The sequence below is a fragment of the Chaetodon auriga genome, chromosome 10 (assembly GCF_051107435.1).
Source record: "Chaetodon auriga isolate fChaAug3 chromosome 10, fChaAug3.hap1, whole genome shotgun sequence".
Classification (NCBI taxonomy): domain Eukaryota; kingdom Metazoa; phylum Chordata; class Actinopteri; order Chaetodontiformes; family Chaetodontidae; genus Chaetodon; species Chaetodon auriga.
The window spans coordinates 21,309,539-21,329,915 of NC_135083.1; the positions used below are offsets into that span (position 1 = coordinate 21,309,539).

General features: G+C 43.4%; 1 protein-coding gene across 2 annotated transcripts in view; it reads left to right on the forward strand.

Moving 5' to 3' along the window:
• Positions 1-20,377, forward strand: part of prex1 (phosphatidylinositol-3,4,5-trisphosphate-dependent Rac exchange factor 1) — a 77,584-nt gene that overhangs the window by 41,879 nt on the left and 15,328 nt on the right. For both annotated transcript variants that reach the window (XM_076740765.1, XM_076740766.1), the window contains exons 12-25: positions 1,176-1,279; positions 1,906-1,955; positions 4,020-4,095; positions 4,398-4,470; positions 8,070-8,215; positions 10,525-10,617; positions 12,651-12,799; positions 12,888-12,973; positions 14,486-14,625; positions 15,929-16,073; positions 16,768-16,943; positions 17,406-17,567; positions 18,156-18,366; positions 19,664-19,946. In XM_076740765.1, the coding sequence (XP_076596880.1) occupies positions 1,176-1,279; positions 1,906-1,955; positions 4,020-4,095; positions 4,398-4,470; positions 8,070-8,215; positions 10,525-10,617; positions 12,651-12,799; positions 12,888-12,973; positions 14,486-14,625; positions 15,929-16,073; positions 16,768-16,943; positions 17,406-17,567; positions 18,156-18,366; positions 19,664-19,946 (1,894 nt within the window). The remainder of the gene's footprint in view (positions 1-1,175; positions 1,280-1,905; positions 1,956-4,019; positions 4,096-4,397; positions 4,471-8,069; positions 8,216-10,524; positions 10,618-12,650; positions 12,800-12,887; positions 12,974-14,485; positions 14,626-15,928; positions 16,074-16,767; positions 16,944-17,405; positions 17,568-18,155; positions 18,367-19,663; positions 19,947-20,377) is intronic.

Sequence of the window (20,377 nt, forward strand, 5' to 3'; positions counted from 1 at the left end):
ACGATTTATACACACCACCCTCTCAGGGAAATTTGCTGAGACGAACCGTTCATATTCCTTAATACCTGTTTAAAATCCCCTGAAATCCTCCCTCGCGGTGGCCTACGACCACAGAGAGATACAATGATGGCATGCAGGGCTCTGTGGGATAGCAGTGAGGCTTTGAGGGCAAACTGGAGAGGCTTGGGTCCTGCAGGGAAAGTGTAGGTGTCACCAGTTAGTGAAAAGAAATCAAACAAAAAGAGGTTATGTGACAGAGTGGCAAATTGAGGCTGTCCATGTACCCCACCTGAGTCATGCATTTGTTTTGTGAAGAGACACATAAAAAGAGAGACAGTCAACCACATGCATTTTATAGAACATAAAGCAGACTTTACCCAGTCAGCTGTGAATAAAACACACCAGTTCCTGCTTGAACGTCATCTCCCTCGCTTCCACAATAATTCAGCTATCATTTCATATACTTTACATTCCACATTTGACACTACCGACGATGATTGTGTGGTGCCTTTGGTTTTCTAAGGGCATTTTAAGTCTAGACTGAGAAAACCAGCAACTTGTTTGGGCCCATGCCAGCTTGTTGTGGTGGAACCAAACTGCCTCCGTTTGGCAGATTTCACCGTTAGCTTCTCCAACAGACATCTGCTTGTGTATGTATTAATCATTTTTCTGTGTTGGATTGATTATAAATAAGAACTTGTTTTGGAGTTGTTTATTAATGCGAGTCGGGAGGTTTTATGGGACTTGGCAGCTGTCTGCTATGTTAAATATTTGAATCTCATGGCTTACCCAACTCAGACTTACTTCCCACTTAATTCCAGTATCAGCAAATTAAATGTTTAAAAGAATTCCCAACCAAATCCATTAAAAGCGGAATGGCCTGCTGTTCTCTGACTATGAGACTTGCATGTTTGAAAAGGCCCAGACAATTTAGAGACAGCCTGAGCTTCACTTCGCTCTGAAGTTTCATCAGAGGTGGACTCGATACAAGTATGCTTCAACTCTGACAGCTGGAGTAGTTTATAATGCGTCTGTGTGTATATTCAGAAATATTGGCTTAAGAGTGGAAGAGGAAGGGCACACTTAAAGCTTGATGGGAAACGAACCTCAAATCACCCAGTATTCAAACTGAAGTACAGCGGAGGTGACATTTTCTGCGTCTGGTGATTTTTCAGTGTCAGACAAGCACCAGTTCAAGAACGAGCAGGTGCTGTACCGATTCCGCTACGACGATGGCACCTACAAGGCCCGCAGTGAGATGGAGGACATCATGTCAAAGGTAACTATAATTCTTCCTCTGGATGTCAAAAGTTGAGGGGAAAAAGATTTTTCCAGGGACAGTAGTCATTAATCTTCCCTGTAAATGTGCAGCAGATTTACAGTAAATTAAAAGGAAAAATATGCCAAGAAATAAGCGTCTGCACAGTGTGTTCGGAAGTGGCACGTACACCTCTCACAGTAAGTCGTGCAAACCGTTTTACAAATTAGATAATAGAGTAATTCCAACAGCAACACACAGAAAAATGACTCCACCTTAAAAATGACATTGTTGAACACATTCGTTCAACATATGAATTTCTAGTAAAATCACACAAGAATAAACCGGTGGCTGGTGTCTAACACTTTACACAAATGTTCAAATATATATTATATTATATTCTCACTCATGCCCTCCCATAGAAAATTCAGTCAGGAACTAAATTCCAAAGGAAAGAGGAGATGAAGGTTGGCTGTGCTGGCTTACATCTGTCCTCATTCAGAGACGGTTTTGAAATTTCCGTCCTAAAACGATAGCCTCGGGCTAACTCTTTTCACACTTAAGTCTCTTGTCCTGAAGCCATGCTTGTACTTGTTTACCTAAGGTGTGTACGTTCTGTGACTCAGCCGCTCCGTTTTTTCTTTTAGGGCGTCAGGCTGTACTGCCGCCTTCACAGCCTCCACACGCCTGTCATCAAGTAAGTACCTGCCCTTCTCCCCTCTCTCCTCCTCCTCCTCTTCCCCCCATATGCTAATGTCCCTGCTCTCCAGGTGCGTGGATGCATATTCATGAAGGGTTCAAATTCAGCCCACGTCACCCTCTCTGTAATGACTGAACGAACAGTGGCCCTGCCAGAAATGACAGCCCTCAAACCTCTTTCCTCTCCAACATGGACTCCCAGCCAGGCCTGAGCTGCTGTAGGTCCATGTGTTCAAGATTTAGTTCAGATTGAGGATGCCAGGTTTTCACAAGTGCAGATTTATGTGAGGTAGCTCTTAAAGGATTAAGGAAAGCCACATATTATGAGCGTTTGTCTTTTAGTCTTTACAGTGTTGTGGGCTATCTGAATTTATGTTGGTGAATTCTGAAATTTTCATATTGTGGGAGTCCAGATGACGACTGCAACATTTTTTAACCTCATCAGTCACTTTTTATTTCTCCTTCATGCTCTCGCCCTCCTTCACACGCATAAACACACACAGACTTTCTCACTTTCTTGCTTACATACGCAGTACACATACTGAGAGATATAAACACTACAGTATACAATATATATATATACACACACATAAACACACACCTCTCAGTGTGAGGCTCTGTATGTCAGTATACAAATGTAGTGCCCCATTACTCCTTCATTGATCATTTAAAGTAAGATCTTATTATAATTCTGATCCCTAACTTTAACTTTAAAGAAATGTGAAATGTAATCCTAAAACTGAAAATAGTCCCACGACGTGGAAAAATAATCTCACTTTCCAAAAGTTTTTCCACCTGAAAATCTAAGAGCAGAATAGTTTAGATTTATACAGAAGCACAGGAAACGCACATCGACTCCCTCTGACACACAAGCGCGCACACACACACACACACACACCCTCCCTCTTCGTACTCTTCCCCCTTCATCTCTCTATCTCTCCCTCCATCACTCACCCGCTGATTGAAGTGCCTGGGGTTGCCATCAGTGCAAACAAAGAGCTTTTGGTTTCAGGGACAAATCCTATTAACATACAAAGGCAAGCCCTCTGCCTGCCAGCCAGATATTATGTAATATGGCCTGGCTTTTTTAATCCATCACTACATTGGCATTGCATATAGCAACCGGTAATTATAAAATTTGAGTGATGGATGTCTTTTACGAATCATAAATAATCATAAACTGTAACTCTTTTTATTAAACTCTGGTGAGTGACAAAGCGGCTGCCAGTTTCATAAGATTAAAGGCAGTGAATAAGAATAATAACGTGATAAAATAGATATAAACTTAATTACAAGGGGATGCCACCACTGTTGTATGCTGTAGAGGGTGATGCAGAAAAGCATTGATCCGCACACGATGCTGGAAGAAGCTCACTCTTCATGTTGTTTTAAGACACTGTCTGTCTGTGGTATCAGTCGGTGTACTTTGTGTCCACGGCTGCACTTCACAGGTGTCACGTGCGGCTTTTGTTCTGAACATGTTTACGATATGGGTGGTCCAGATACAGGTCTTACTCAGCCCTGAGATGTTAAAACAAATAGAAAACACCGTTCATCTGATACACGCTCTGATACACCCGTCCACTCACACGAGCAATCCCACATCCTCTGCAGCATTTCCTGTGTGACATGTGTACATGTTGAGCAGGTTGGTCCGCGGTGGTTGCTCCTGTAATCTCGCCAATGCTCGAAGAAGCAGATACTAAAAGGATAATGAATGAAAGTTGTTCTTCTGGCAGGATTTAGAAAACTGAGCAGCACATGTCTGAGCACATGCAGCACCTTGTGTAAAGTGCTGTACCTGCAAATACGTACGCAACTCTGAGGATGTTGTCATGGCAATAACAGGAACAATATGTGCTTTTTTATTACTTCCTCTGGCTCTAAGTGGAGGTGATCTCTTTTGTCTGCAAGAAATACGGCATTACATAAACATAGACACTTTTGGGTGTTGATGCAGTTTTTTGTAATCTGTTGAACATTTGATATCGATGAAACTGGGTTTTTTTTCATGCCACCTGTATCATACTAAGAAAATACTCTTTTCTTCTCTCTCTTTTAGGGACAGAGATCACCATTTGAAAACCTTTAAATCTGTGGTGCCTGCCAGCAAACTGGTTGACTGGCTACTCTTGCAGGTAAAATCAGGGTCTTTCTTGTCAGGACTTTGTTTAATTGTATTATGAATATTTTGCCGTCCATCAGTGCAAATGAAAGTAGCCACTAGTTTGCGCCGTTCACAATTCAGTGACCTTGAAGAGGTTGATTGTCTTTTTTATTCACATGTTTGTGAACACCTGCCGGCTCAAAAATGATCGCCTTCACTCCGACAAACACACTGATACCTCAGGCCAGTGGTACTGCAGTCTGCCGCGTATGAGAAGGTGTAAACAGGCATTGTAACTGACCGACTGTGTGCGTCATTGATTTGGTTTCCCAGGGAGACTGCTCGACCCGAGAGGATGCTGTGACGCTGGGTGTGGGGCTCTGCAACAATGGCTTCATGCACCACGGTCAGTTCAGTTCTCTGTCATGCATGCATACATGAAGGATGGGTAAACACACACACACTTACTAGGATCTTTACTTCAGTTTGACAACACTCATGATTCAATGTAGGATAAAAGGGGCTCAGTGACACATACCTGGTGTGGTGATGTCTTTTCTTTATCTTTAATCATTTACAATATTTGTTTTTGCAACAGTTTTTAATTTCAATAACACTGCCGTTGTCTGATTTGATCGTCCTCTCAGTCTGGTAATTCCCTTTTTCTGCTTGATCTCCTCGTTTTGCATTTTGCGCCTTATTTGTCCTCCAGTCAGTGCTTCTCTCTACCCGCAAAAATGAAATATTAGCCTCCCTGTCATGCTGTCATAAGCTGAAAAAAGGGGCATCGTAAATTTGCATACCCTTTCCAGCCAAGCCTGCCTAACCTCGCTGACCACATTGTAGTGGAGCGGCTTTGGTTCTAGCCCAGCATGTTGAATGTAAACAGCATTAGCAGTGTACCCTAACCAGAGCTGTTTGGCTTAGCTACATGGCTGTCTGGGTCAGTCCGCTGAACCATGACCATAAAATTGAATCGGTCATCTTCATTGGCTGAGTGTGTTATGTGTAAATTGAGAACCACTCAGAAGAAGTAGTGTTTGAATACTGAAGAAGTAACATGAGGACAGCGCTTCCTGATGTGAAGTAAACAAGAAGACTGGTGTCTGTGATGAAGGTAGTCATTAATGCACATCGTCTAAAAGGGCAAAGTGTCGGTAAGTTGTATCTGTTTTTAGAGAGATGCTCTGGTAGCCACCGTGCAGTCATCCCAGTGGTGAATTACATTATGTATATATAATGTAATTATAATAGGTTACACTAGCACACAGACACTCTTTCACAGGCTGTTTATTAACATGCCTGGCAGTCGTCAGTGCAAGTGATAAATCCAAATGTATACAGTATCAAAGTTTAAATGTACACGTTTCAAAGCTTACGAGTCTGTCCTGTAAATACTATGTCAGACGTTTATTTCATTCTCATTTAAACACATACAACCACTCCTGGCAGTCATACAGTGGCTTTCCCTTCACTTTGTGCTCGCCTCGCTGCCACACACACATAAACCTACCTCCCTCTACCATCTGCTTGAAGTGTCACCTTGTTCTCTTTTACTTCTTCCTCCTCAGTACCCTTTCAGAGTCACAACCTCTTTCTTCTAAGCCTGTCTGCACTCCTCACCTCTCCTCAAGTCACTCTCTTTAGTTCTTAGTCAGCACATCTGTTGCTTTTCACCCGGTTCCTCCTGAACTCTCCTTCTATTTCAGTCTGTTTTCTGCCCTTGTAGTGAAGTAAGCACCACAAGGCTTTACTATCCCAGTCCGTCTGACTCACACCAAGCCGTCCTCAGCTCCGTCTCTTTTGTCTGACTGTCTTGTTATGGGGCTCCTCGCTGGTGTGAAGATCACTGATAACACACTTAATATGCCTTTCGTCTGCCCTCACCTGCTTGCATCATTCACCTACGCGTCTGTCGTGTACACCTGTTGCATTTCGTCCTTCAGGCAACTCAGCATGCAGAGCACAACACCAGACACAGCTATCTATTTCCTCCATTAGTCCTGTTATATAGCCGGGTTGAATGGCTCTTTAGCCGAAATGTCCTTTACAAGTAATTACCCATTTGACAATATTAATTATAGAATACCAATAATGGAAGTAACAGTGAGTAATAATCATCTTTTTAACCTCAGACTCCCCTTAGACCACAATTTTCTTATGTACAGCATTAACGGCTATGTAATAGTCATTTGGTGGTCACTGGCATTGAGTGTTTTCAAACCCCTGTTTAAAGGTGCCGCTGCACTCAAATCAGTCAGAAATGACTCATGATTGCCCATGTAGTTTTATCAGTGCGTCATATTTTACATGAAGAGTTGAGTATGTCCTATTTACTGAAAATCGTGTCAAGTGCATCCCTGATCCTGTGAATAAATGTGCGCGAGTGTATCTTGGCACCCTTTTTTTTCACCCATTTTGACGACTTAAATGATGATTTAGTGGAGTGTTTGCGTAACTGTGTGTGTCATTAGGGTATGACGGCCTCTAGAGGAGCACTCCCTCCGGTTGAATAGGTGTGTTAAGGCATTATACAACCACAGCCTCCGTGACTCAGAGGAAGTAACTCACGTTCAGTGTTCGTTTGAGTTGGCGTGAGGCCAGTGTGAGTGGGTTTGGTCTGTGTGTGTGTGTGTGTGTGTGTGTGGGTGTGTGGGTGTAATCAGTTTGTGAAGGCTTTTGTTCACCTGAGGGTGCCAGATGCTCTCCAAATCTCTGAACAGCTGGGTACCTTTGGCTGTCAGTGGCCTTACAGATTCATACACTAAGATTCGGTCTCTTGGTTGAATGTCATCACATCTGTGATGTGTTTGAGATTTGGGCCAAATGTTGAAAATGCTAACTCCTGTGTAACCCAAGCAAGGTGGAGAAGATCAAAAAAGCTGAAGTGAGGCGATGCCAGTCCTAGTTGTTAAATTGCATGCAGTACTGTGGATGTCCTGTCATTTTAGGCAAACTAGTGCACTTGCACCTGTTGAGTCATGCCCGGTTCTTGTGATTTGACTTGATGTAAATGAAAACTGACCGCAATCATGACTGGAAAATTATTGCGAGAGATTATGTTTACCACTTCCTTTAATTCAGTGCTCCACAAAGTAACACATTTAAGGTCAAAATGGCAGGGTCTTTAATTGAAGAAAAACATTGTTGAGAACAATAAATGCTGCTCAAATGCAGCAACTGAGAGCTGAGAGCTTATTCAGCGGCTTGGCTCCATTTCAGAGACTCACTCAAAAATCTACAGTAGGGTTAATGTAGTGTGTTTTGCTGCTGTGGCTGGAGAAGCATCCATAATGTGCTCCTCACCTGTTTGAAGTGCCTCATGTGTTGGAGTGAGGCTCAGCCCAACAGTGGGATTTCTAAACACACTCACACACACACGAAACAGACGGTTTCTTGTGTCCTCCGGAGAATCCTTTCTAGCGCTGGCCTGAGCTGGCTGCGACCCAGATGTGGTTTGGCTCCAGATGTTCCTGCGAGCATCATTAGCTGATGATTTAATTAACCGTTGGCTTGTTTGTGCGAAGATGTCCACAAATTAAGTGGCAGTTTCTTTTGATGCTGCTCGGGCCAACACTTACATCACACAGGCCTTTGAAGTTGCAAATGACCTGCAAAATAGGGCTTGTGCCATCATGTAATACACATTTACAAGGTCCGATTTTTCAACAAGACCATCAGTTTAACCAAGTATGAGCACGAACACGCTTTGAATTATTAATGGACAAGCAGCAATTTATTGTCAAAGCTCATGCTTTTGAATGTTTTCTGAATGCCTTTTGGTATTAGCTTTTTCTTTTTTTTTTTTTTTACCTTTCATTAACACAGATTAACCTTTTTCGGTAACTATTAATTGGAAAGTTTGAGATTGACCAATTGCTGTTTGTCTCATTATTCTTGCAGTGGCTTTCTGATTACATGTAGTGTGTGTGTGTGTGTGTGTGTGTGTGTGTGTGTGTGTGTGTGTGTGTGTGTGTGTGTGTGTGTCTTTCTTTCCCCCCTCAGTTTTGGAGAAGAGCGAGTTCAAAGACGAGTCACAGTTCTTCCGTTTCTATGCGGACGAGGAAATGGAGGGAACCAGCACAAAGAGCAAGCAGCTCCAGCGCAATGACTTCAAACTCATTGAAAACATCTTGGTCAAGTCCCTGGTGGTGAGCTGGAACACCGACACACACTTAAACACATGCATTTCCACATTGTCTCACACAAATAACGGTAACACAGATACTCACGTCATAGATTTTGTTTCCTTTAGAGAAAAAAAAGTTATAATAATAAAGAGAGCATTGAAGTGTTTCCCTGAAGTAAGCACACTGAACATTCACTTTATCCAAAAAAACAACAAAAACAAAACAAATCACCGTTCAGAGGGAGAAACAATGGATCAGTGTGGATGGATGCAAAATGTGTGTGCATCCTGTGTGTTACGTGTGTGTACACAGTAATTATATAACAGGACTGTATTGTATAGCTAATTGAACTGACAGCCTCCTACTATATCCTCCACTCCAGTTTGTTTAGACCTGTGTTTTTGCGTCTCATTAACATCACTACACACCCCCACCTGTCCTCATGGGAGCGGGGGCTGCTTTAATGACAATAAACACTTTTTTGAATTTGCTCTGATCGGCTTATATTTTTGTTTGGACTGTGTACTGACTGGAATGAAGTCCACTTTGTGCTACCGCTGAGACAAGAGATCAAACTATGAGAGGTGACGGGGGCTGATTGTTGCAGTCAAATATACTGGACACTCGAAAGATGTTTAGAAACATTTAATTTCAGTGCACAGACATGAAACAGGGCTTAGTAAGTGGTAGTGAGCCCACTTTGGACCCCCCCCCCCCCCCATTTTCTAGGACTTGTGACCTTTCCAGTCTTGGATCCTAATATTTTTTTCCCAACAGGCTGCTAAGTTCCCTTATCTAATAACACAGGAGCTAATTAGAATTAAAATGCGGCGGCATCCTAGTTTTTCCTCCTCATTAATGTTCTCTTTAACTACATTCCTTCTATTTTATCCTTGGTGACACATCGACATTTAACAATCCTCATTCATGACATGAGACAACAGGTGTTGGGAGAATAGAGTGAAGAGGAGAAACCCTCAGGAGGGACACACGTCAGGAGTGAGACGTTTAAGCGCTGCCTACCTTGTCTTCGGTGAAATTGGTTGAAGCAGCTGCTGCAAACAAAACTGCGAAGTTGTGGGAACATTCCTGAGGTTTCTAAAACGTTCAGATTTTTTTTAAAGCGGCTTCCATGATGAGACATTCCAGACAAACCACTGATGCATGTAATGTATACTACATGTCCAATGGTAGTTGTGTAGACATTCCAGCCTATATTTAGGCCAGATACAAGATAATAGATTCAGTAATGGAAATAATAGAGAGAGTCTCTGCTCACTGGATAAAAGCTCCAGAGAGAATTTCAGTCCTATCAGGTCATCATCAGTCATGCAGCAGACATCATGGGCTCAATAGAGACTTCTGTTGTAATTACTTTTTCTACAGTAAATGCAGCAACGTGGTCTGATGTCATTAGAATTGGTGCATTTGGTCATATAGCATAACATGCTTTTCATTGTGAAAATTGAATATTACTGATACATTTATTTGCCTTATAAAATAAGGTCAGTGTAGTCTGTTCTGGGTCTAGCCTATAGTACTTTTCAGAGGCTGAAACAGAAAGTGAACTGTTTAGTTAAGTCCATTGTCTTTGGGGAAACCTAGAAGCATCACTAGCATCCCAAGATAGCGTGCCTTCTTCCCAAGGAGGCACGCTATCTGGCCTTGCACAAAAAGTAGAAAAGGCACTTTTCCTTGATTAGCAGAACTAATCCTCCCTCTTGGCTATTATTGAAGTGAAGTGCAGGAACTCTTTATTTACCACAGCCATCTCCTCTGATGTAACAGCAGAGATCCCTATCTTATCAGGGCCATGCAGCAGGAAAAGATGGCCCCAGCAGCTTACCTAATGGAAGCTGGCTAATTTGTTTGGTGATGACAGCCTTTAACTAAGCCTGGCCCCACCGGGGAGCCGAATATGAGAGGCAGAGAAGCAAGACACCTGACATGCAGTGGAAATTGACAAAACGCAAACCTAAAAGATTGAAACTGTGATAATGTGTGGATAGTTTGGACATATGACCACCCAGAAAGAGCGGCACATACCACCTTTATAACCTCTGATTCCTCAGAAGAAATCAGATCTGAACAAGTTGCCTTTTACAGTACGAGCATCCAGTTAACGTCTGATTAAGAGTCAGGCATATGAGATGTGCAAATTATAAGATATTTACAGGGTGTACAAAATGCTAACAGAGCATAATGAGGCAAAGCAAATGAATCAGAATACACGCTGTCTGACATGACAATTATTGTGCTACTTGCTGAAGACCTTTAAGTGTAACAGTGCAGTGTAAATGTGGGAGTAATTAGGTTTTTCTCTGCGCTAGATCCACCCCGAGGAAGAAGACTACGGCTTTGAGATCGAGGAGAAAAACAAGGCCATTGTGGTGAAATCTGTCACCAGGGGCTCACATGCTGAGGTAATGGTCAACACACACGTACACACTCTGTATCTCCTTCCCGCCCCAGGGCATTAGTTCCAGTAGGTAATGGCTGTCAACTGTTTTGACGGCTGCTGTCAGTCTGCCTCGGTTTCCCTGGAAGGACTTCGCTCTGATTGGCTGTGAGGCCATTAGACATGCTTCCTCACACACCATTTTACTCATCCAGAACAATTTAAATGCTGGTAAGGTTGTGTCAAATCATTTGAAATGTGCATGATTATTGAGTTTCATTTTAATAAAGCATGTTGGACTGTTATTGTGTTCAGAAGCATCCTGTAAAAAATGCAATTGTCACATCTGTGGCTACAGCAGTGACACACATCGTTTTTCAGCCTGACAAATAAAATCACAGTTAATGCTGGTGCTGATGGAAGGCTATTTCCCTTCTCTTCCTGTGACTTTATTTCATGCAAGCACCTCTCTGGTTAGACAGGCGACACACAATCAAAGTCCATGTATCGTTTATACAATCTTTCCAGCATGTCCCTACTTGAAAACACAGGATGATGCCCCATTCTTTGTGGAATCTTTCGTCTCCCCGGGTCCAGAGATAGCAATCCTTTTCATCAGTATTTTGAGTCTCTTGCTCTCACCACCATTTCATTTTACCCTGATTTTTCTCGTGTCCCTCTGGTTCAAGTTTTGTCATCGCTTTCTTTTACTCATTGCATTTTTTCCCAAATCGCTCTTCCCCTCAGTCACTTCTACATAAGCTTTCTGTTCTCCTCTGCCTGCTTCCACCACGGTAAAATCTCACTCTTCTGCTCCCTTTTGTCCCCCCCCGCTATTCATACCCCATGTCCCCCAAGTCCCACAGTAACAGGATTGGTAGTTGTGACACAGCCCATGTGCCAGCACAGAGAATGAAGCTCAGCTGATTCCCATGGGGCTCTGAAAAGGGCTGGGAGACACACACACACACACACACACACACACACACACACACACACACACACACACGCACGCACACACACGCACACACACACACACACACACACACACAGAGCTCTTTCACTATATGATACGTTTATAGAGAGTCACGTGCAGACATGCACCCATGCTGTATGATCACACACAGACACACTCACACACACGCACACCCTTCCACATTCAGATGCCTGTGGCTCCTCCCAGTCGTTCCTGCCTCCATCCTGGGCCGTTATCCAGAGTAGGGGCCCGGCTCAGCCAAAGCCACCCCACCGGATCTGTGCCCAGGACACTGGACTCACACAGCGAACACACAGAGGCAGCATTATTCTCACAACGTGACTGAAGATGTGCAAGAGGACTGCATTTAATGGCGTGCAGTATGCTGCTGGTGCTGTGTGTCTGTCATTTGCAGAGGGATTTTGGAAGCTCATATCAGACTGATAGATGCTTTGCGAGCATGTATATTTGTGTTTGTAGTTGCTGCTGTATTTCTACACACTTACAAGCACTGACTGGTCAGATTGTATTCAGTTCAAGGCAAGATGTGATACCTCAGACTCTCTGCTGGTCACAGCCAACAACAAATGGCCACATTAAGATAGAAATGTAAATAAAGTGCATCTCTGTAGATTGAAAGTACCCCTTCGATCTGTAAATGCATGCAAAAGCAGCAGGCAGAAGACTAATCATATCGAGTAGCCAGTCTTGATATCTGTGACCTCCATAGAAAGCCTGTTCATATGCTGGAAACTACATGACAAGATCGAACAGACAGAAAATACTGAGCAGTACTCACTGATTATCTGTTATGTTCTGGGTTGTTTTCTGTCATGCTCTTTGAAGGCACATACATGTGTATTAAACAGGTACCTGATTCTGGGTAATAACACACTAGCCAGTATAGTAAAAACTTGAATCGTACTTCATCTGATGTAGCACACAGTTTAGGTCTCACTGTGACACTAATGACCCCACCTGAAGCTCTTAATGTGCAAATGGGGGCTTAAGAAGGGGCTGAAAGAAGCTGCAACCTAAAAATAACACCTTTCTGTCTTCTGTCTTTCCGTCTGTCATTCCAGATGGCTGGCCTGCAGGTGGGCAGGAAGATCCATACCATCAACGAGGACCTGCTGTTCCTCAGGCCCTTCTCTGAGGTGGAAACCATGATCAGCCAGGCCTTCTGCATACGACGCTCCCTGCGGCTGCTGGTTGCCACCAAGGCCAAGGAGTGAGGGAACATGCACACAAACACTCCAGCACACACGTATGTACACACACATAGCATGCAGTGGTCTCACTGGTCTTTCCTCATGCAGGATTGTGAAGATCCCTGACAACCCAGACAGCCTGTCATTCAGACTCTGTGGCTCTGCCCCCCCTCATGTCCATGCTGTCAGGAAAGGTGAGTGACAGTCACAGGAAAGGATGTAGTGCACAGTATAGTTTTAAAGGTAAAAGGACACCATCAGTTTGAAAGTGTGATGGAAAAGTAACCTAGTAAGTGGTTTAACAGTTCAGAGTTCTCTGGGAGACTTAATTCAATTAGCATTTCTTGAGTTCAGTTGGAAATGACTTATTTTGCTAATGACCCCAACACTTAACAGATTTGTAAGAATCTACCTTGTTACAGCAGAATCAGTGCCAGTAAAAGCTTTGAAAGTGTTTACAGTGACAGAAAGACAAATAATTCTGGCTGAATTCAAGGGAAAGATGAGGTAACTCTAGCCTTTAACCACCTGTTACATGCTGCTTTTAGTGAGCCTCTATTAGGTTTTTATGGCCACCCGTCAGCCAGACAGCAAGCGGTCAGAGTTCAAACCCCTAATATACCAAACTCTACTTTTAAAGCACACACACAAAGCTCTGTGATCACAAGTAAGAGTGCAGTAGGCTACTGCCCAGACACCCACACTTTGATTCTGCCTTCTCATTCCTCCTGCTCTGTCCTCACAACCCCCTAACCAGATGTTTGCACCACCTAGACTGACTTGAAGTAGGAAAATTAGAGATTTATGACAAGTTGAATGAGGGGTGAATCCAAATGTGGAAACCAGACAGGAGTCGGAGGGAACACACTAGAAAACAGGAGAGAACCTGAAATTGGTGCTTGAAGGGAATGTGACCCTCTGGATTTACTCTTTTTGGATTTACTTGCTTTATTACAGCAGGGGGACTTCTCCTCTTTCTGTCCTGCTCTGTTCTCCCCTCCTCTCTCCTTTCCCCTCCCTCTCCACCCTCCCTCTCATTTTCTCTCCTTCCTTGTGTGTTGAGGAGCAATTTTTGGCCATTTGAATTCAGTGGAGTTTTTTTTTTTTCTTTTCCTAAATCAGTCCCCCAGTGTGATATCAATGCATGGGTCAAGTAGCCTGGAGTTAGGTAATCGCTGGCACCCTGGGAGAAAGTGATGCCAGCATTGATATTTTTAGCTTGGAGAGGAAGATGATGGAGGTGTTGATTGGATGTCCAGGCTGTAAAGCCATTAGTAGCTTGGGACAGCATGTTAAAGCACTGAATCAAGTAATCTTCTATTTTCCTGGAGGGACAATGGAGGGCGAGGTTATGGACCAATTTAGTCCAGAAAGAGATATGAAAAAAAAAAAAAAAAAAAAAATCTGTAGAAATTAACTTTTCCTTTTTCTCAAGCATTATGGAGATTTTTTTTTCTTGGATTCGGGAGACATTTGTTCTAATTAAATTCAAATCAGCTTTAGTTCAGTTCAAGTCAATTCAATTCAAAGGGCTGTATTGGCATGAAAGTATAGCATAGGAGCAGTAGTAGTAGTAGTGTAGTATAGTAACAGTAATGGTAGTGTAGTTTTTCCCATAACTTAAATTTCTCAGTAGCCCAATGTGTTGTATACAGTTATACCACATTGTCACCTTTGACCTCTGATCCCATGTTGACACACTGCAGGCTGGGAGGCGGCGGCGGCGGGTCTTCAGCCCGGCCAGGTCATCCTGAAGGTCAACGGCAACAGCGTCAACCGCAGTGACTACCAAGAGGTCCTGGAGCACTTCACTGCGCAGCACACACACCAGGATCCTCCTCAAGCGGTGAGAAAACAAACACTTTTCTTCATCAGAGCAGGTTTTGTGGTCAAAAATTCTTTCTGAACAAACCACATCATCTCATTCTGGACACGGTTTACAGTGAGTTTTTAAAGTCCTTGTATGGCTCTCACTGTGCCTGAGCGCTCCCCGAGCACTTTATTTAATGTACAAACTAAGTAATGCCACAAGGTAGCATGATTATCTTTGGAAGTGAATTTACCTTATTCATCAGTGTGAAACAGCTCACTAAATTCACTTTCTAACAGACCACAGAGCCTCAGTGACCCAGACATTCCTGCTCCTACACACTACATAAAGCAGCATAAACATTAGTTAGAAGCTAGAATTAGCCACAGCAACTTCGTGTTTGAAAAACATATTTCACTGACGTTGCGACAGACTTGCTCTTTTAAATTTTCATCTCTGTATGATACCAAAGTGGTATAATACACTAAGTTTCTTCATCGGCATTCTTGGCTTCAACAGTGAGTGGCCCAGTGATCTCAAAACATAAATCGCTGGCTGTCACTTTGTCGCTGCAGGCCAAATGTAGTGAGAGTTGAACATTTTTCAGCTCAAGATACAATCCTGCAAACATAGTCCAAGGCTGCAGATATACAGCTTGCCTCTGAGTTTTGTGCTCGGGTTGAATTCTGTTTCAAAGTAACAGTGACAATGAGTTTTCTTTGTCAAATAGAGTCAGAGCCGGATGCTTGTATTGCACTTCGTGCCACATGGCCAACGTTCAAAACAGCAAAAGCAATCGTTGTTTGTACATGTTTGACTCCAGGCGGGATTTTACAGGGCAACAGTCAGACTAAGATGTCCTCCTTACTGTCTAAAGCACATTGTCTCGTTTCATTTTGCTATCCCTCTGGCAAATCCAGCTGAGCAGCCTTATTATGGACTTGTTCCAGTAAATGTTTTGCTGGTTTATTTAACAGCAGGATAAATTACCAGGATGTTGCTGATGTAGCTGACTGCACTGTTGAGGCTGTGCAGTCGGCCCTGATTGCCTTGTCAGGTGAAAAGTGTCCACAGGGCATTAACAAATACTTCAGATTCTTCTCATCAAATTCTGTTTGTAAAGTGCACTCACATCTTCAGCTTTGTGTTGAAAAAAAAAAAAAAACCACATACTTGAGCAGAGCTAAAAATAACAGTTTCGTTATACCTCTCCGTATTTATTTTTCCGCTCACTTCTCGCTCACTTCCTCCTTCGCTCACTTCCTCATTTTGATTCCGCTAATGATTTTGTACATGTTGCAGTGACACTTAATATGTCACCTCACCTGTTGTCCCCCAGTGTCAGTGGGTGTATCGTGCGTTTGAGGATGTGGAAGACCTACAAAGGGACAGAGGTGCAGGGGAGAAGGAGGAGAGTCCTTTCAGGCCTTATCCAGTGGAAAATGGCTCTGACCACGAGGAGGAGAACGGCACTAATGGAACGGGTGAGGCACAATGTTTCACCCGCTGAAAGTGTCTTTTTTTCTAAATAACACTTTTTATGAATAAAGCTTTAATGACATGAATTGCTTGTGATTAAGGAGTTTTAAGGAGTCAGCCCCGACTTGTACAAAGGAGTACCACAGTTCTCTCAGTTGTGTTTTATTTGCACCCGCAGCAGATGTAATGTGTCATTTGTGGCCCATCAGTCAGCAAAGTATTAGTGTTGCTTGGGTGTGTCTTTTAATAGAAATTGTTGCTGTAGGCTTAATGTGTTTTTTTGCACTTTTTTTTATCTTGTTGCTGCCAAAAACATTACATCAGAATGTTATATTCCACCTAGATTGCTATTTTTAGATAACCTCTGAACTAGGTCATGGTCACTATGTCAGTAAAACATGGGTTGCACACTGCGCTGTGTACCGTGACTTGTGTGATTACTGAAGAGATTCATAATGTTACTGTATGTCTTTTTAGTTTTGTTTTGCTTTGTTTGGACGTGCTAATAACATTTTAGGACGTGGCTCCACCTCCACTCGCTGGAAAAATTATCTTAGTGTCAGATTGTCTGTTTCACTCCATTGACTCCGTTCACAATGCTAGACTTGAGGCTTTTAAATGCCATTCAGCACATAAACAGAACTTCCTCTGGATGCATGCAGAGTGCTCATGCTGACTGCTGATAATTGTGCTCCACAGACCACCGGCTTGGCAGACTTTCTCTCTCTGATGAGCTGCCTCTGGTCAGCATGACGGTCGATAACGTCCATCTGGAGCACGGCGTAGTCTATGAATACGTGAGCACTGCCGGCATCAAGAGTCACGTCCTGGAGAAGATGGTGGAGCCCAAAGGCTGTTTTAGCCTCACTGCTAAGGTAGTTATGGGAGAATGAGGTCAAGTTTGATTGTCTTAAGCTAATAAGTAAGATACTGAGAGGGGAATGCACCGTACTTTCATTCTTTTATAAACTAAATGTAATATAATGTTTCTTTTAATTTGTGTAACAGTTGTTAACATGGCTTACATGTTCTCAGCCTCCAAAATATGACATCTCATGTTTCATTGAAGATCCCAACTTGGCTGTGGACCAGTTTGTGGCTCACAGATACTTATTCAGCTTGTTCTATTATGACAGGATCTGAAAGAAGCAAAGGGTTTTCTGGCCTCACTGGTGGTTTTGGTTGTCACTTTAGAAACGAGCAATGTTTAGGTAGAAAAAACGAACCTGCTGCTACTAGGAACAGTATTTTTACTCTGCTTGCCATCAACTAAATCAAGTTTCTAAACTTTCACTGTCGGAATGATCTGTTCTTACCAATGTTTCTTGTTGCTGCAGATCCTGGAGGCATTTTCTGGTGATGACAGCCTCTTTGTTCGTAACTGCAGCCAGCTCATCTCCCAGAGCGATCGAGTAGTTACCATGCCTCAGTACGAGTTCAGACAAATCTGTGACACCAAGCTGGAGAGTATCCGACGGCGTATCAGCAGTTATCAGCAGGTACTAAGACACACTTGTACGCTATCTTGTACAAAACCATGTGAATTGTCACACTCAGGAATGTCCCCTAGTTACTTATTAACTTACCACAAAAGATGGATTATCTTCTTCTTGTCAATATATTTCACACTGGCTGTTATTTCCCAGATATATTAAATTACTGCCATTTTTTGATGCTTTCAGAACAGCTAAGAGAAGCTTTTTGGTGGGATGTGGAAATAGATGTAACAGTGTCTGTCTTGTGTTACTGTGTCTATTGACACTTCATGGTGAAATACAGCTCATCTATATGCCCTTGTAAAGCATGACATCTAATGAGAAATTTGACAATAACAGTTGGACACAAGGTCTAGTCCTTGACTTTCAATTTGTTTTCTATTTCTCCAGACAGCAAATGCTCTCTTAAACCAATGGGAAGTCTAAAATGCATTTGAAGAAGATTACTTTACATCATTAATCTTCATTTTGTCTGTCCTTATGTGTTGTATCCCCATGTCATATTTCCTCCTGTAAATAATAGAGCTGTCAGTCATGCAGCGTGTGCTTTCACTAAACTGCATCTGTGTCCTGCTCTCCTTTTTCACCCAGTTTGCCCTGGAGCTGAGGAACAAGGCGTGGCCCTCCTTCAGGCAGGCCGGTGTTCGCCCTCATCCACTCGGCTGCATGGACTTTGTTCCCACCAACTGCCACGTCAACTTCATGCAGGTCTCCTACCCCAAGAGCACTACCTCGGCTGGCAGGACTTTCAGCATCCGCTTTGGGCGCAAGAACTCCCTGTTTGGCCTGGATCCTGACCAAGGTAGAGGGGACACACTTGCACACACCTCTATCCAATAAGATTGGAACATTAGTACAATCTCAATCACATATCCACTGCTTAAACTAAGCTTCGCTGAGATCAATCCCCGTCTTATAAAAAAGCTTAACCCACTTAACACCAGCTTTGTGATCGTTTTGAATAATTACCCTCTGTGACCATTTAAATCCCAGCAGTACAGAGACGGGAACGGCAACCCCAGCCTCCCACATTAGCCATGAGGTCTCAACAAGGATTCCCACAGTAAATTAGAAGAGTGGTTTGCCATTAAGACTCCATTAGCCCCGGGCCATACTCATGTTATTGACGTGAGAAGTGAATGAGTGATGTCAGCAAAGACGGTGCCTCAACCGCAGCCCCAGGAATGTGTGTCATTCAGTCAGTGCTGCTGCTGCAGAGGTCAAAGGTGGGAGAAAGAGGGAGAGGGAAAAGTGTTGTCCAAGGAATGAAAGGGCAAAACATTAAGGAATCCGCGTCTGTCCATAGACACGGAAAGAACTATCTTCTCCTTTGTCAGCTTGGCGGGACTTTGTTATGACGCAGCTTGACATGAATTAGTCTTTCGGCTCGGCTGCTGAGCCCCCTCCACTCTCAGCGAGGATGAAAATGCAAGACAGCTGTCCAGACGGCAGACAGTTACCATTGCTTGCATTGTTACGGGCTGCCTCGTCCTCATCTTTCCTCTCAGCACCAGCTGCAAGTCAGACATCTGCCCTGCAGTTGGACTGACGTTCTGGTGCTTTTCGGCATGCGCTCGGCCTCCTCAACCAGCCACAGCCACGGAGATTATGTTGTCCCTAGTGACAGACGCTAGTTTTTAGTGTTGCTGTCATTAACAGAATTAACTCATGAGGCTTATTACTTGAGGTGATGCAAAATTCCTCTTCCAGCACCGTTCCCTGTGTTTTCAAGGTATGAGTGGAATGTACATAAAATGGATAAGGGCTTCTCCATTTAATCGTAATGTTTCCTGTGCACTAATAGTACACACTCTGGGTTCACTGCAAGAACTTAATCCGCCCGCAGTTTTGGGATGTTGCCGGTTATTGCAGCTTAGCTTGGCATTCAGCCCAAGCAAACAGTTTTGCATCCTGCTCTCACTGTGTGTATCAGTTGCATACGTGCCCTTTAAGAAGTTGTTTTTCACCAAGCCTAAATGGAGAACGGCCAGGAGTGTTACTTTATAGGGTTTTGAACATCTAGCGTGGATATAATTGTCAAAGTGAAATCTGTTTCATTCACCCACTCCAAACATGCTGTTTATTCTCCTCTCCTGTAGCACAACTGAACCCCATGTCCCACACCCAGCACTGTGTAACCAGCATGGGAGCTCCGTCCTGGAACTGCTCTGGCCTGGAAGGGGACGAGTCAGATGGCAGCGGTGAGGTGACTATGGATGGCGAGGGGTTGACAGACAGTCGGCGAGGCGGCCACGGGGAAGGCGGGTTGAGCTTCCTGCTCAAACAGGAAGACACGGAGACCCAGGACGCCTACATTTACTTGTACAGCCGCCTGGACGTTGCAGTGAGGGAGATGAGGCAGTACGTCGCTCAGATAGATGTGTAAGTGGCCGTTCCATATGCATTTTTATCTCTGTCATCTATCAAATGAAAGCTGTTTATTCATATCCATTCAGAAAATATTTTTAGTTCCAACATCGGGTGCTGTTATCAAATATTGGCATTCCACTGGTGTTTTCATGCGAGTAGAGTATTTTTATAGCCTTCAGAGTGACATTTAGAGATCTCTGCATAAGAAGCTTGGAGCTGTTATCCTCACATCAGCCTGCTGAAGCTGTTCGTCAGCCTCTCTTTGTCTGTCTGCCCTTTGCCTTGTTTAAAGCTGAGGATTTACAAAAGGAACATTCTTCAGGACCAAAATATTTATGGGCCGAGCCCAGTGCAGGAACAGGGAGTGAGGCCAGGATAACATCAAGAGAAAGACACTCATATTGTGTGTCTGTGCTGAGGAAGGGGTGTGACAGTGTGAATGA